General features: G+C 37.2%; 1 protein-coding gene across 5 annotated transcripts; it reads right to left on the bottom strand.

The window, feature by feature from the left end:
• Positions 1–1,388: 1,388 nt before the first annotated feature.
• Positions 1,389–7,189, bottom strand: arfip2a (ADP-ribosylation factor interacting protein 2a). 5 transcript variants are annotated; one of them, XM_057351836.1, is made up of 11 exons: positions 6,980–7,189; positions 6,149–6,253; positions 5,953–6,000; positions 5,248–5,356; positions 5,068–5,130; positions 4,224–4,304; positions 3,623–3,738; positions 3,274–3,495; positions 2,414–2,571; positions 2,151–2,325; positions 1,389–2,082 (listed from the first exon to the last, which is right to left on the bottom strand). In XM_057351836.1, exons 2-11 carry the CDS (start codon positions 6,242–6,244, stop codon positions 1,927–1,929), a joined length of 1,224 nt encoding a protein of 407 aa, XP_057207819.1. In that variant the 5' UTR covers positions 6,245–6,253; positions 6,980–7,189; the 3' UTR covers positions 1,389–1,926. The 5 variants fall into 5 exon arrangements, with proteins under 5 accessions (XP_057207819.1, XP_057207821.1, XP_057207820.1 ...); XM_057351838.1 differs by lacking the exon at positions 5,068–5,130 and having other exon boundaries at positions 6,980–7,188; XM_057351837.1 differs by lacking the exon at positions 5,953–6,000 and having other exon boundaries at positions 6,980–7,187.
• Between the last annotated feature and the right edge of the window lie 10,601 nt (positions 7,190–17,790).

Genomic DNA, 17,790 nt, shown 5'->3' with positions numbered 1-17,790 from the left:
GTCACTGCATTTTTTTTACCTAAAGACAGCGGGTGCCGTTAGATCTTTGAGTTCACTTATTTTTGCTCAATTGCGCGTGAATGACCCTTATTTTATAAATAATGCACGACTTACATTAATAGGCTACATTAATTGTAGTTTTACTACAGTAAACAAATCCCTAATTGCAGTAAAACCTACACATTTATCATTTTCTCACTACGGGAACCATAAACATATTTGTAGTAAAACCATGGTAATATAAATCTGTCAAATAGCCATGGTTACTAATCTTTTATCATAAAAAAACGACGTTTACTTTTTCTAAAGCACGTTACATTATATCACACATTTGCTTTCCAATCAATTGGAAAAAAGTATAGAATATAAAACTATGTGGCTTGCGTGGGAATTAATGGCATCAAATAAAATTTAAAATGGCAATAATTAAAATGGTGTTATAGTGTTTGAATGGCAACCTAGTTCATTTAAACATTTTCCATAGAAACATGTTCAGTAACGTTGTATGCTATAGCTGGAAACTATGCTATAGATTTTTTGGGCTATCCCAGAGTTCTTCTCCATAAACCTAGCCAATAAATAACATTTCTAAGATCAAATATTTAAAAAAGGTTCAAATGAATTCTCATCCATGTTTTTTCTTTCCCAGGACTATTACGAAATACTACAAATTATCTGTGACAAAAGCCCTTAGTCAACAGGCCCAATGCAAGGAATGGGATATGAGTCAAGATAGAGTCTTGCTTCTGCTTAATCGAATAGCGCAAGATGAGGAAAAAGTACTTGTAAAACCAAAAGTACTCCTGCAAGACTCCCGCATTGCTTAAAAATACAAAAACATGTTTGTCAGAAGTTAGTTAGTTGTCATAGTTCACCCGAAAATGAAAATCCTGTCATCATTTACTAACCCTCTTGTCATTTCAAACCTGTATGACTTTCTTTCTTCCACAGAACACTAAAGAAGATATTTTGAAGAAAGTTGGCAACCGAACACTTCCATTGTATGGACACTAAACCAATGCAAGTGAATGCCAGTTAATAATATTCTTCAAATATCTTCTTTAGTGTTCTGCAATAGAAAGAAAACCATACAGGTTTGAAATGACATGAGGCTGAGCAAATTCAATCCAACCTAATCCAGTTTTAGTTCCCGTTAAAGAAAAGTACTCTCTAATTTGAGTTGATGCTCAAAGTAAAACGGGCCAATATAAATAAAGTGGTTCTATTGGCAGGTCATATGACCCCACCCACACCACTGGGTCATGTGATATACCGGTCATCCCTCTCTGTCAGTGAGTGATAGAACAAGCCAACCAAGCAAAGTTCAGGAGTTGCACAAAGAGACAAGCAGAAAATATACATCACAACGCAAACCAGTAAGATTTGTTCGCCTTCAAATGTGTTTTAATTCCATAGGTGGGACTTCACACTATACATAAATATAAATATATTATTAACAATATCTCAGCAATCTTCATTCTTTCCACTTGACACAGTCCTTCACGTCCTAACATTACAAACACACAAGCACAACATTCTTACCTTTCAGCTGTAATATATTAAAACAAAACAATCGGCTCAAGGGGTGCTCACTGGATACAGAACAGATCTGTAAATACACACTCATGATGAATGCTCAGAAAAAGCAAATGTTCTGAGAAAGTGAGCGATTCGTGCCATGTAATTTTGAGCGATTTTGCTTTTGAAGATATATGTTGTAAATTAAGGCAGAAGTAAAGCTTACAGTTTCCATAAACCTTGTGAATACACTTTTGGAGATTTTCTGGCTTTAAAATCTGGGCATTTTTTCAGGGTTTGGCAACATAAAACTGCATCCTCATTCATACACATCACATTTAAAGAACGTTTACATCCCCGATCATCCAGTTTCGACTTCCCGAGTGTCTCTACATATTGACAAAGCGATCACTGCTCCTCGAGCCACGACAGCTTATCGGAACCCGGCGGCTTCAACTTCACATTGAACTGTCTGAGAGTCTCTTCCAGCTGCTGCTGGTTCCCGGCAAAATATGCGGAGATGGCATTGTGAAACAGAAGCAGCTGTTTGTGCATCACCTTCACCTGAAAACCAACATATACAGTAAATTTGGGTAGTAACCCATCTGATGTGACATAGGAATTCAAAATACCTTATTCTCTTCCAGGAACTTGAGTTTGATGCTGACGTCACTCCGCAGCCGCTCGTACTTGTCTTTGTGGATCTGATACTGCTGCTGAGCTGTTTCGATGCGCATGATGGTTGCGGCGTCCCGCGGACCAGCGCTCAGCTCCTCCAGGTCTGTCCTGTAGGCATCATACTCGAGTCTAAAAAAGGAAGGAGGAAAAGGTTTTTAGTGTAAGTTGTTACATTTTTTATGAAGAATTAAGATGACACAGGAAAAACTCTTCCTACCTTGCGTTCTCATACATCTTGATGGTCATTAAAGTGTCCTCCATAGTTTTGTTGACCATTGTATTAATGCTGGACACAAAGAAATTGATGGCACCAAGGAGCGTCTCTCCATTCTTGCATAGCAGTTTTTGTGTCTCTGCATTGTAGCCAAACTCATCCTTGAAGGGTTTAAATAAGATTTAGGTTAAACGCATTTCAAACTGTACATTAAACAAACAAAACATAAGGTCTATTTAAAGTGATGCAACACAATAATGCACACCGATTTTTTTACAATGGGTGAGACCAAACTTCTTTTCACTCTCAGAGAAAAGCTGGTATATCATAAAAAACCCACATTTTTAGCTTTAATGCAAAAAGTTATCAATAGAAAAAAATCAATGAATATAAATCAATGAAATGTCACAGATACGTTGTCACTTTCCTGGAGTAGAACAGGGTTATATCTGTTTAGTCAGTGAGCTTTTTTTATTTTTGCTGAGGAAACCACAAAACTGACTTACACTGCTAAAAAAAAATGTAATCACTTGACACTTTTTTTGCCCGGTTTCACAGACAAGGCTTAAGACTAAAGTTAATGTTTGACCTGTCTTAACTGAAAATAACTTGCCATGACATATCTTAAAATATATCAGTGCCATTGTTTTGTTTCAAGAGGCACACCAGTAATGTTTTTTTGTAAGGCATTTTTATAAAAGTGCCTAAAATATCCTAATTTAACTAAGGTCTAATCCCAGCTTAAACTAAGCCTTGCCTGTGAAACCGGGCCTTTGTGTTCTGTGAGAGAGGACACAAAAATGCATTCTGTAGTCAGATACAGATACCGACTATAAAAACTGGCTGGGACACAAAATCAGTACCTGAAGTTCTGGGGATTTCTGGCTAAGATCAGCAAAGGTGTCCCCAAGAGCTTGCTGTGTCTGCACCATGTTGTAAAAGTGGTTGGTGAGCGCTTGTGCAAGTCTCAGAATGCACTCGTACTTTAGCTTGGTCTCTCTTAGCACATCGATCTGGGCCTCAAGCTCCAGGTCCACAGTTTTCATACCACGCCCAAAACGTTCTGAAAACATTTGTTTTGTGCACTGATGAAGATAAAACAGAGCGGATACATCTTAACTCATGAGCAGCCACAACGTACAACAGCTTTTTTTTTTACAAATGAAGTTATACTCAAATGTCCTCAAATACAATCAAGTGAATGTTCTGAACCTTGTAGGTGTTGATGCTCCACTTTTTCACGCTGTCAAATTTCTCTACGGCTACTCCTCTTGTGGCTTCCTCTGATATCATGGATGGGTTGCTGTTGCTATGGTGCATGCTGGGAGCTGACAGGAGATAATTTACAAGCAGTTTCATTATAATCATGGGAATAACCTTTGCTAACAAACCTTGACCATTTTAGCACACCTTTAATACCAAATCAATAAACCTTTAAAGGCTCTAAAAAACCTTTAATACCAATCAATACCAAACGTTTGTTCTGGCCAACAGACCAATATATTCATAATTATTATTATTTAAACATTTATTCATCATTGGTCCATTCTACATTCATTTCTCATGAACTGTAAATATATATCATATACTCACTAATATGAAAATAAACAAGCAATATTCAACACTAAGATATTACAACAATGCCTATTTCTGAATTCTGTGTACAACATTCATTTGTTGTACGTAACCCAGGCTGAAAAATGAACTCACGAGTCCAAGAATAATGTTATGACAGTAAATGAAAATTGGCTGATGTTATGAAACGAAGGGATGTCTGGGAGTGACAGGAAATGATGGGGAGTCCATGAGATACCTTGGTAATGTCCCGGCTGGTTTGCAATCCGACTGGCAGCTGATTGGCTGGGTGTGATGCCCCTGGAATTGGAGCGGATGTCTGAAATGAATGAATACCAGAGAACGGATGGAGGAATGCGATGGAGGTTTAGCGTTTGTGAAAGACCTTTAGGGGTACCGCAACATTTTTGGGGTTTGGGGCTGATAGGGCAAATTCTTTTGTAGTGGAATTTATAGTAGATGTAGTAGTAATGTATAACATGATCTCATAGTTGAAAATGCATGTAGATATTTAAACAACTAATAATATTGATGATCATGCTAATGTTTGAGTTATGCATAACAATATGTTTCAACAAAATAAACAGTGAAGCAGAGAAAGGTTTATACAAGCAAGGTGACCAAAAGAGAAGAAAATGATGCCGTTAAAAACGGTGAGGTAAAAAAACGTAGCAAGTAGATGGTTAAAATGGATGAAAGACAAAATAGCTACAGTTTCTGCATTTATGGCATGTTATTGTGTTAAGGCCAACCATGATACTGAGCATAAAGACACACCATTCAAAGAATTGTTGTGCATCCCACAATCCACTTAGCAAACAACAACAACGCCTTTTGTTACAAATAAGTTTACAGTACATTTACAGAAAAAACAAGTCACAATTGAGGACAAATACATGCATCCAACATGCCACTGTCCTCCATACCCTAAAAAAAAGAGCCAAATGCTTGTTGTTAAAAAGCTGACTAACACTTTTCCCCCAAGAGCTTTTTATGTCCAGAGATGAAAAGAGACAGGAAGCTGCAAGGACAAAGGTTATAAAATGAGGTTTTCCGTCATGTTTGTATGCGCACACAGACACCTGGTTTGGGGGTGTGACCGCATCTTCTGTCAAAATACTCCGGGTTGAAACGAATGCCTGGTCCTAAACGTACACGGCAGCAATTATGTAATCTTTGACAGACACATGACTCAAAAACCCAGTATGAACCAAACACATTATAAAGATTAAGCGTAAATGTCAAATTTTGAGGTTTGTTACCTTTGATGGAACTGGTGGGTATGATGCCCTCAGCTGCCCCCCCATAGCCTCCAGACACAATACTGGTTTCATTTAGGTTGGGTCCAGACACCATGACCTGCTGCAAGTCCTAAAAATGACACAGTAGAGAGGACAACATAGTGGCAAATCAGTATTTGTTTGTTAATGTGGCGCATTATAATCTACAATGCATACAAACACACACATGTAGTACAAACTGTGCACACCATGTAGGGAAGGACATAGTTAGGTATTAAAACAGAGGATAAACACAGGAAGGACATACGGTTAGGCAAAGTTTTCATGTCAACACGTATTCATCATATACAGTACATTTTTCCTCTTCTTTTATACTTATACAGTAGCTTTATTGTATTAAATACTGCTGGTATTTAAAACACCAGTTTATAAACTAGCACATTGTCTTAAAAACTTATGCCTTGATATGTTGTGTTTAGCAACTCTTTAAAAACCTTCACAGAATCAAAAATGATATCACAAAATCTAGAAGTCCCTATGAACATGCAAAGTAAACTAATCACATGATAATTTCCCATCTATCTGTTTGATCTGCAGACAGCTCCGGTAAATCCCACATTTTCCCAACACAAAGTTATGATAATAACTATCATGTGAGCTAATATGCATTCACCACATAGGTCAGAAGGAACAGGGCTACAAATACACCCACAAACTCTCCCTCACCATGGCCAATGGCAGTTTGCCTACAATCTCATCTAAGCTCCCACCAATCTGTGCGAAACAAGACATAAAGAAACAGAAAATGTGATGATGACAAAAATAAAGACACACGTGTGCACTCAAGCACGCTTGAGTCAAATTCAGGTCTGGTGATGGGCCTGATGTTGATCAGATATGATGTACAGTGGACACGCCGTACCTGCTCAAGGCTGTCTTCTTCTGCCGTCCTGGTGTCCCCATTGCTGTTGATGGGAATTTCCATGGTGGCAGCTTTGCTTAAAATACTGTCTGTCATGATGGATGTCTACAATACAAGAAATTCAGAAAGAAACCATTCAAAGCAAAAAAATTATATTACTATTTTAATGCATACATTATATTATTATATGTAAGAATATATAACACCATATACTGTAAATGTACACCAGATATTAAAAGGTATAAAGGCGTCTTAATTATAAAACCATTGTTATTTAATGCTTTCAATTCATTTTAAATACCCTGCTAAAACAATGCAAAGTCTAATGGTTTCTTTACAAAAACGTCATGAAGGCTAAACTCTTTACCACTAAAGTTATTACATACAAATTCCATTATGTAGTGTGTTCTGGACCATATTTCAGTAGGATTTAAGTGTTGTATTGGTTCCTATCCACTAGATAACATCCCAATAGAACAAAAAATATTACCAGTAGACACCTACAGAGACCATAAGGGATTTCATTACGTAAAACCAATGCAATTCCCATTATAACCAATTAATCCGTTAGAAATGATATGAAGCTTTCTATTGTTTTAGCTGGGTTTGTGCAGAAATCTCAGGCCCATACAGGACAACACTATATAGACATCGGGAGAAACTGAGGCCTTAACAAAAGATGCGAATGCAAGAATTATATTTAACACTACAGTGTGTACGTGTCGCATAGAGGTCAGCTCTGCTCGCGCTGCGACGTGTCACATCGAGAGAGGAAGGATGCTCGACCCGTGCAGTCCATCTAACGCCAGTCAAAACTGCAGATTTACTCACCTGCACGACGCGTCTACCGCTAATCTCAACGGAACGGAGATCATTTAAAGATTATTCCATGTTAAAAACGCGACGTTTGTGTTTAATGGCCGTTTGGGAAGGAAATCATCTGTCAATCCTTTCCGTAGGAAATCCCATTCGTTCTGCACAAACGGAAGTGACAATCCTTCAGGGTTACTGCGCGATCGACTTCATGCGGCGCTGCGCAGAGCGATCGATGTATGACATAAAATACCGCGAGAGGGATTGGATTTCTGAGCTTTTGCATACCTCTCGTTTTGATGTCTTACGCCGATCGGTATGCGCAGCACCGCACGAAGTCGAACCGCCTATTGTAATTTAAAGCAATAACGTGATGCATTTTTTCCAACAAAATACAATTCATGTGGAAGTAACACTCAACGTTACAACACATAGACGTTAGACGAGAGAGAGAGAGCGAGAGAGAGAGAGAGAGCGAGAGAGAGACTCCGTGTGACCAGGTGGTGTCAGTATAACTTCAGGAATGAGAGCATAATTTCTCTAAACTGAATCTGTCTAGAAAAGTTTATTTATCTGACTGTATAGTTCTTTAACCCTCAAGTGCTGTTAATTACAACTATCTGTTTTTGTTCAAGATATGCATTTATTTTGTGGGTGTCTTTTGTATTTTTTTTTACCGTATTTACCTCTTTTAAAATTTTTTTTTGGAACTTTTATGTTTTTTCCACATAAAAACATGATTTTCTTAAACAAACTTAAATTCCTCTAATTAAAACACAGTGAAAACCCTCAAAATTCCCATCACTTTTTTTTTTAGTGACCTGGTGGAATCAAAATAGCATGTACATGTAATTTCAAAGGCTGCACTGGTTGCATAGGCAGAAACTATAAACTAATGTTGTAACAAACTTAACATCTTAAGTTCTAGATTTTATCACAAGTATCCCCACTGAAATTTAGTCATTTCCCATTCATTTCCTATGGGTGCCCACAAATAATTTTGCCCACATTTGGTCAGGATTGGAAGGTTCCTTGTATTGGAAAATGTTTTTGATCATATTAAAAGAATTTAAGATAAGACTTTTTAAAACCCTTAAATGCAAGGTCCTTTGAGGAACCAAACTGAATCGACGGTTTCAAAGGGACAACATAAACAAACGTTACTGCGCATGCGCGCGTTCGTGGACTGCCCTTAACTACAGGTACACATTCACAAACAAAAAGTGCCTGTAGATTATTTCTGATAACAAGCAATTTGAAGAAAAAGAATCGGAGAAGAACCATTACTTGACTAAACTTGTCTCTCCAATAGTGTGAATTTAGACTGCGATACCAAGCTCAACCGCTAGATGTCTATGTACCATACGGTTTCTTTAAATGTGACTACAGGATCCATTCAACAAATTGTTTATTTAATAAAATGAACATACTACAAAATTCAACAAATCGTTTATTAAATACAATTATTATACAATAAAATAATAATATAAATTAATATTAACATAAATTGAATAAAATATAAATAGTTATATAATTAGACACTAGCTAAACACAGACAGGAAGTTAGCTTTTATAGCATTTTGAATGTACAGTGTGCAAACAGTGTAGCTTCAAAGTACAAAAGTTCATACTGTACAAAACGTTATACAGAATTGTCAAGTATTCAAAATGCAGATCTTTAACATGACTTTATATTTTTGGGCTGGCCCTAGGGTTTATTTTTAGGAAATTGTTTGGTATAGCTTCAGACTTATTTTGCTTAATGTATTGCAAACTCTTGAGTTTGTGTTTTCCCTATAATTCTGCCACATGCATTTATTAAAGTTCAATATTAAGATCAATTCTTTTCTAATTAGTCTATGTTAAGTTATTCAGATCAGAGCAACCGTATGGTAGGCTACTGTATGTAGATGGGTTTGTTCTAATTCATTTAGCTTATAAATGTATATATGTTACATTTGGCTAGGGTACACATTTTTCTGGAAGCGAATTGATAATTGTATCTACATATAGATCATTAAAGCAACAAGCTAACAGACATACAGTCTACAACACACGAATAATAATGCTTTCAACCAGGGGGTCAAATGTCTATTTTTGTAATTTAGGAAATATGATAGAGACACCACTGGGTTTGGTAGCCAGCTCTCACATCAATTATACTGAATAAATACACATACTGCATTAAAATGGAAATAAATCCAGTCTATAAAGCAACAGCCTTTTTGTACTTGATGATAGCTTACATTTTAGACCCAGTTTGCCTCTGAAATCTTATGTCTTTGACATTCCACAGTGAACAGTTTTTCAGTTCTTATCTGGGAATGTTTTATATATAAATATATATAGTTAAAGGTAATAACTAATCATCTTTCTCAGTTCAGAATAACATTCAGAGGTCAGGCAGGGAGGAAGCAGTTTCACAGTCTTTCGGGAATAAACGCTTGCTGATGTGTGAAACATCTCACATGCTTTGCCTTTGATGGCCAATAGACATCCAGCTTGAGGGAGAAGTGAAAAATTGGAAAAGTGTGCATTGAAATGGACATCCTTTTACTTTTAACCTTTGACCTCCACATTCTCCTATGCACCTAAAAAAATCATGGTTACTTTTAAAAGGAACAGAAGAACAGAGCACTCTGTGTGTCCGCTCAGGAAATAAACCAGAGAAAATCCCAAAACAACACGTGTGTCTACAGCTGGTTTTTGGGTAATGATTTTTAAAATATTATTAGGCCAGGATTTTCCAATGCAGTGACAGTCAAAAAGTGGCCATGTCTACTTTAAAGAGATTACTCTGTTTGGGTGGTCGCCTGTTATGCTGGATTCGTCTGGGGCCACAAGGTCTGCCCTGTTGTGCTCAAGGTTTAAAACACAGGGCTTGATATAACTGTAATTTGGTTGCGCTTACAAAACACATGCTTTTTTGAAACAGTCAAATCTATGCCGCAAGTCTTCTGTTGAGATCATTTAGTCTGGGAACGTTTGGTTGAGATTGACAATCATGCAGACGAGAAAAGCCACCCACAGTAGACGTCTTTGCATGCAAGTTTACTGGTACACATAAACTGAAAACAAGGCCTCTTAAATTCAAAGCTCTCAATGTTTGAAAACTTTGCAAGGCCACTCTAAAAAAACATCCTGTGGACTTTTATAATTCAGAAAATATTCAGTCACGCTCTTAACGATCATTAAACGTGTCTCCAGATGTTGACCAGTGATTGTCCTCAACTGCAATCACGGCACACAGACAGGGACCTCATCATCAGAAAAAGAAGAAACAAAACATGGCAACACACCACGTTTAAGATTTCTCGCCTGCTATGTCATTATTAATTACAAACACTGCTCTGTGTTTATACCGTATAGCATATGGGCCTGATACTTTTATAGTTATTGTAACGTGCCATTTCAAACAAACTGTCAACTATTTTTCCTCTCGCTTGCTATTGAATCAGGGTACATGTGATTCATCATTGTTGTGGAGTCATGATATGCGTGACTCTGAACATCAAACATTAAACCTTTTCCTGAAAACACAAGGTGAAAAGAAAAAAAAGAACTCTTAAAACCCATGTGACTCGTGCATCTGATTCCATAACTAAGCAATGTCATTCTTCATTTCTCCCCTCTCATACTTGACTCCATTTTTCATCCATCTCACCTTAGTGGTCACCAACCCTGCTCCTGGAGATCCTGAAGATTTCAGCTCTAACCCCAATCAAACACACCTGAATTATCTAATCAAGGTGTTCAGGTTTGCTTGATAATTACAGACAGGTGTGCTGAAGCAGGGTTGGAGCTGCAGTCTGCAGGACGGTCGATCTCCAGGAACAGGGTTGGTGACCACTGCCTTAGATGAACCTACAGTAGCTAAAGTCATTCATCATTGATTTACCATCTTGCAAATAAAATTATAATTCCGGTCACTAATTCTGGACTTCACAGCAGCTCCATTTCTGATCTTGGTAATAATTTACAGTTGTGTTATTTTCCATCTAGGCTATCATCCATTAAGCATCTATATTTCAGGACTAAATTGGGTGGATTTCATTCACTGTTTAATCCGGGAGGAGTTAGCAAGAGTTATGGGTATGGCGAGAAAGAACCACAGCTGAACTAGCATATGCTGGGAAGTTGGGATCATTTGATCAGGAAATGATTAAGAGTAGCCAGTGGCTTTCCAAAAACTGAAGAATTTTGTTGGTTTTTCCATAACTGATACACTGCTGGGTTTTCAGTCAAGTGGTCATGTTATGCATGGCAATTTTGAGAAAATACAAAGTCTAAAGCCTTTAGAACCACCTACATACCTAAATAATTCATATAATGAGTTTGAATGAAACAAGATGAAGACTATAGCAGATTCGCAATGGGTCTAGTTATGGATACACTCTAATTTTCAACCAAGTGTTGGATCAAAGATGGACAAACCCAACAATTGGGTTAAATTAACCTTGATTTTTTTATATTTGACCAAACAATGGGTTAAACCAACCCAGCATTTTTGGGATAAAACAACCAAGCAAAACCAGACATTTGGGTTTGTCCCTTTCTGACCCAACGCTGGGTTCAAAATAACTGCTTTGAATATAAATGAAATTGATTTTGCACTGACAGAAGATAAAATATTATTTTCTTAATGCCTCTTTTTATCTTCTATTCTGTATTTTCTGATCTTTAGAGTCTTTACGTGAACATTTGCTTGTCTGTCTGGTGAGAACAGAACAGAGATGAAATTCCACAGAAAGAAATAACAGCTCAACATCACAAGTATATTTGCTTTCCTCACAAATTTTTTAGCATCACAGATCCATGCAGACTTTCACTTGGGAAAAAAGTTTGAGACCAGGTTATTGTCTAATGGTTGTTTACCTTTTAGCAATGAACTTATTTTTGGCAAAAATACCACCCGCACCTCTATAAGCTTTTATGATGTACTCTTGCACGGTATCTCAGAATTTTCCCATCTAGACATCTACCATACAGTAAATACTATAAACAATCCATAAGATAAAAAACAATGAATAGTTCCACATGCGTTTAATATAAAAAGGCCAGACGTTACACCTCCTTTCCCATTATCAAAAAACACTTCCCTTTTACAGTTTCTATGACTACTGTTTTGACCCTGTGTGTGTGTCGTGAGAGCTCCTTGTTAAACCCAGTGCGTGAAAGAACACCCGGCAACAAGCCGTCCCACCAACCTGCTGGTAACACTGACTCTTCCTGTGAAATTCACCTGCATAATCAAAAGGACGACCAACAAGACGCCGCAAATGAGTATAAAAAACTATTTAGGCATCATAAATCCTGTAATGAGTCGTCACCATAATCTCGCAAGTGATAATTTTGTTTTCTGTGAATACTAGTTGTGGTTGGCTCTCAGCGTCTGCACACACAGCTTGCACGCGATGGCACATGCAGGGATTTTAAAGGCTACATCCTGTGAAGTTACAGGCAGTAATCTTTGCTCTGAGTGCCATTTCTTAACTCTTTGAATGGCGCTAACAATGAAGTGAGCAGATTACTTTGCTTTATCAACAATTTTGAATTTAGCCTAGACACACATCTCAAATGCTTTAATAGTGTTGAACAATGTGAAGTCATACAGAGATGAAGGGTCCCAAGACCTTACCGTTTAGCCAAAGAGTTTTTTACAGCCATACCACATGAGAAATTGAAAACCGTATCTAAATCACACTTTGATTAGAAACCTGGACAATGTATGTGCAGATATATGATGTGAGAAGACCTTGTGGGTGGAAATACGTCAAGTTTCTCACAGTATTTGTGATATCACACTTTTCTGTCTTGCACATATTAACTGCATCATTATCTCTTCAATTTTTCACAACTGCGTAAGTGACATCACAACATTAGGGGTAATACAATTAATTCATTTGGTAGATCCGGTGCTTTCCTGCCACTCTCAACTAATATTTCATGTTTCTTAGATCCTAAAAATACAATCAAAGGCAGCAAATGGCATAAAATAGGCAGCGAGGGAATCCATTTAAAGTGATATTTCACCCAGAAATGAAAATTCTGTCATCATTTATTCACACTCTTGTCATTTCAAACCATTATGACTTTCTTTCTTACGTAGAACACAAAAGAAGATATTTTGATGAAAGTTGGTAACCGAACAGCGCCGGCATCCATAGTTAAAAACATTCTTCAAAATATCTTCTTTTGTGTTCTGCGGAAGAAAGAAAGTCATACAGGTTTGAAATGACAAGAGTGTGAGTAAATGATGACAGATTTTTAATTTTTGGGTGAACTATCACAGCGAAAGCCATTATATGAATCAAAGCCAAAGAATAATTCATCTCTATTTACACACCACCCAGTTCAATTCATTTTTGAGACTTGTTTCCATCATGAAAAAAGGCTTGAGACTCACATACATTATTCATCTGTGACTTTAACAATCCAAACATGTGTTCTGGTGTCAACCAGGAGTTCATAACCTACAACCAACTCTAACTCTCGGAGGGAGACATAGGTCATATTTTATTCATCATCATCTTCTTACTCTTTGCTGTTTCCAACACTATCACAATACCCTTCAGTCTTATTATAGAGCTGCACCAACAGCCAAACAGGAATCTTTTATTCCCATCTTTTGGAGAATTTCCCAAGAATTTTTGAATACAAGGCACCCTGACAGGCTATAAATGGACGTGTCTAGCCATGGCAGTTCAGCCATGCGTCTTCCTTTCCTCGTGTCACCTCGAGCGATTTACATTGCGATAGGCTGTTGTCCTTGGCACTAGAGCACAGACACTTTCTAGACTGCATGTAGATTCAGAAAGCCATGTAGAGGACATCTCATTTTCACGGGAGATAAAAGAGGCAATAGTCCTGTTTTCAAAGCAGAGGAATATGCTCAAGAATATCTTTGTCATCTAGTCTCAAAACACAGTTTTGCTAAGGGATATCAGGTATCTTATGACCATCTCACTTCCTAAAAAAAGATTGACAAATATCACTTGGAATGGCCTGTGACAGAATGTAAGATAAGAGACTATTAATTTAAGGGAATTCTCCATTGTCCCATTGTGTGTTGTGTGCAGGGACAAAGAAGAAACCAAAAACCTGTTTGTACACTAAATAAAGTCAAATAAAGTTATCGAGCTAAGTGAGGTTTCTGCTTCAAGAATTAGGGGTTTGGATGTCGTAACTGACAAAACATTTGAGACAATGAAGTCCAATAAATACAATTCATCAGTTCATAATACTAATCTTGAGGAGTTTAGCCCCTGAGACACATAAATACTGAACAGAAAACTGGTGAAACAACAAAAAAGCATGCTTAAAATTGTATTCTTTCTTTCTTTCTTCATTCTTTTAGTCTGTATTCCTTAAGAACAAGCATTAAAAAACAACAGAAATGGTTGCTAATTTAAAACAGTCAGAAAGTGTAAAGCCAGAATTTACAAATATGTTCAGCTGGCGTTTTGTTCTTAAAAGATAAATAGATTTGTCTTAATAGATCAAATTACCATTTACTGCATTTTCCTTATTGAATAAGACTTTTCCTTTGCTGGCTTGTATTATTTAAAGAAATTGCTGTAAAAATGATGTGTTTTGTACAGTTTTTGTAAATTACATTGACAGTCAAAATTTAAAATAATAAGTTGCAACCACAATTTCATTATACAACCAATAATTTTTACCGGTAAAGAGGTTTGCTTCACACTGTAAAAAATCCCGTAAAAACTATGCAAGAAACATCTCATGAATGCACTGGGACGCATCCTCAGTGATGTATCCTGGGATCATTGGGTGTTTCGGGTCCTTGTAAATTGATGATTGCATCATCCTTGTAAATTTGCAGTGTTTTACAGTAATTTAACAATTTTTACCGTATTTCAAAGATACTGAAAAATTGGTAAAAACAATTACAGTTTTTTACATACGCGAAACATCTGTAAAAAAAATAATTATACAATTCTGTAAAATTACATTTTTTACAGTGTTTGTTCACGTCACCCTTCATTCACAGATTCAGCCTGCCAAACCGATTGAATATCTTTTCTGTGACGAGACAGAACAAAATCAATTACTCCTCCAGCAGACGATGTTTGGCACAGGGTTGGAAAGATATGACCACCTTTGTTCTGCTTCTAAAAACAACAAAGAAAGATCACAGCCCTGCAGGGAGTCGTGAAGTGCGAATGGAAGTCGTTGTTGAAACAGTTTAAACCTAAAAAATTTTATTTTTGTAATTTCACTACAATAACACTATAGAACAAGAACAAGAGGTGCCTCCCTTCAACATGAGCTGATACATTTCTGACATGTGTGTTATTGGTTTATTGGCACAACAGATTTATTGCTTGGCACGATGCCCTCGGACTTCAATACGGTACGTGTTGGCAGAGGTGTCGGCCAGGTTTAAAATGAAACAACGCACAGCACATCTGTTCTTCTTTATAGGTCTGCCAGATGCATATCAAGGCAATCAAACACGGTCTTACGATCTTGAAGCACATGCTGGATAACAGTAACACTGCTACCCACGGTGGACCACCAGTGAATGAACTCTGGTGTGGATGGTTACACATTGATATTGTATGAATGTATGGACTGTTGAAGAGAAAGAAAGTATATTAATTTGCTTAACAGTCTTTTTGATTGATTGTGACAGATTTTCTTGAGATGCAACAAAAGAGCAGAACACTTCTGGTTAAGATCTCCTCCACCATAGAAACATTATTAGTTGTACCACTTTTCCTCTTTATTCAACAAACTCTCTTAGATATTGAAATTTGTCATGTGACTCATCCCAAACTTGTATATACAATACTGTACATTAAACATCTCGAAAAAGTGCTTTCGAATTCATCTGTATTAAAATTCAAACATATTAGCTTGGTCTTGTTTTCTTCTATCCACATGTTCAAGATTTATTTGTCTACATCCCTTACATTGTTTTGGTTGTCTGTCTGAATGTGAAAGCATTTCATGTATCAGGCAGAGAATAAACAAAACTTCTGAGGTTTACAAGTAATTTGACTTGTCTAATGACAAACAATCCAGCACCCAACATTTTCTGCTCTATTCCTCTTTTTTGATGCTTAGCTACATGAAGCAGTGTAAAATGGTATGAAAAGTCAAGTTAAGGCCAGAGCGCTGCTGGAGATGCTTCTGACCACAATGGTGTCTTACCTCGGAGTGCACCGCATTGTGTTTGCCAAGTTTTACAAGGCCGTGTGAGAGAGCCGGGTGTGACTGACACGGAACTGGGATCAGTTAACAGAGTCACCACCAAGCGGACTATAAATCGTATTTTCTCTTTGGTGTTGTAAAGGTTACATACCGTAAAGCAGTGTGTGGGGGGGGGCTATGCATGTGTGAGATAATTACAGAAGGATACGGTTACAGTTTACATTACCGTGTATGTGTACAGTATTACTGTACTGTACTTTATTGTTTAAATTACTCACTTTTTCAAATTAATTCTATTTGATGTATAGAATCTAATACATTAACATAACTCCATATTAACTACATGTTGATTATTACCTCATTCGTTCTCAAATGTAACCAAACAGATCTCATCCCCCATTTACTGCCATAGTAGGGAAAATAAATACTATGGGAGTCAATGGGGGATGAGATCTGTACTGACATTCTTCCAAATATCTTCCTGTGTGTTTAGCAGAACAAAGACATTAATACAGGTTTGGAACAATTTGAGGGTGAGTAAATGATGACAGAATTTTCGTTTTTGGGTAAACTGTCCCTTTAAAGGAGAGGTTTCTTTCTACTTTTACACAATGTGTCTGTGAAGTTTCACCTCAAAATACACCGCAGATCTTTTATTATACCATGCCCTAATTGCCCAGTTTTGCACGTAAGGAGAAACGCGCTGTTTTGGTGTGTGTCTCTTTAAGTGCAAATGTATGGAGCGATTTTAGTCTCATTAATTATTCACGCGTTTGTACAGCTTCGCTAATCTACTCTCTGAGCTGTGATGCAGTATTAAAACATAATACAGCCACGCAATAAATCTGTTTTTATTGATTTATTTTGTAGGAGAAAAGTATGAAATAGTGAGTGAACATGACCACTTAAAAACTACACAACCAGCAGTCACTTCCACTGAACTGCTAAAATCCGTCTGGGTAACAAACTGTGCCTGATAGATGAGATGTGTTCATGTTTGTATGTCCATACAATGTATGTTTTAAATGAACAAGGACAATAAATAACTAGTTCTTGGAAACATTGTTTTGTATGGGCGCATAGATTTGTAGCTGCGCAAAAGGTGCGCAGAGCCGTTTTCCTTGAGTCCTGTGCTCTCCGCGTTTATGATTGGTTGAATGGTAAGGTTGAATCTGATTGGCTAAAGAGTACGACAACCCACGTTGGTGGGGTTGCGCTGCCAGGAGAGTCTCAAAAAATACACACACACATCCAAGCCGATTCACACGTGAGTGACGATTTGCACATTCACATAACACGATAAACGTGTATTTTAAACTTTCGAAATATTTGTGCACAGTCGTATGTTTGCGAAACGTACTTTATGAGAAAATAGTTTTGTTTTACGCACGTGAATTGCTTTTTGTAAATGTATATTTATACTTTGTGCACGTAAATGAGGTTTTGTTCATGTGAAACTGTTTACGCATGTGTGTATCTTGTTTTAAGCGTGAATAATTAATGAGACTAAAATCGCTCCATACAAATGAGCTGCTAGTCTCCACCCCCCTTTCAACAGATAACGCAGCCAGGGGCAGGCTGTGAGCCTGTGCTTCCATCGACAAAAGAAGGGTCACATAAAGCGAATGAGAAACGCTGTTTCCGTCTTTAAA

Source organism: Triplophysa rosa, linkage group LG14 (assembly GCF_024868665.1).
Source record: "Triplophysa rosa linkage group LG14, Trosa_1v2, whole genome shotgun sequence".
Classification (NCBI taxonomy): domain Eukaryota; kingdom Metazoa; phylum Chordata; class Actinopteri; order Cypriniformes; family Nemacheilidae; genus Triplophysa; species Triplophysa rosa.
The sequence above is the reverse complement of the archived record's forward strand: the minus strand, read 5'-3'. Positions and strand labels throughout refer to the sequence as shown.

Excerpts from the sequence above, each read along its gene's own strand:
- arfip2a (XM_057351836.1), bottom strand. The coding sequence starts at position 6,244 with ATGACAGACAGTATTTTAAGCAAAGCTGCCACCATGGAAATTCCCATC. Across the intron at positions 4,305-5,067 it reads CGGTCACACCCCCAAACCAG|ACATCCGCTCCAATTCCAGG; the intron begins GTGTCTGTGTGC and ends CATTCATTTCAG. Across the intron at positions 3,739-4,223 it reads CCAGCCGGGACATTACCAAG|CTCCCAGCATGCACCATAGC; the intron begins GTATCTCATGGA and ends ATCTCCTGTCAG.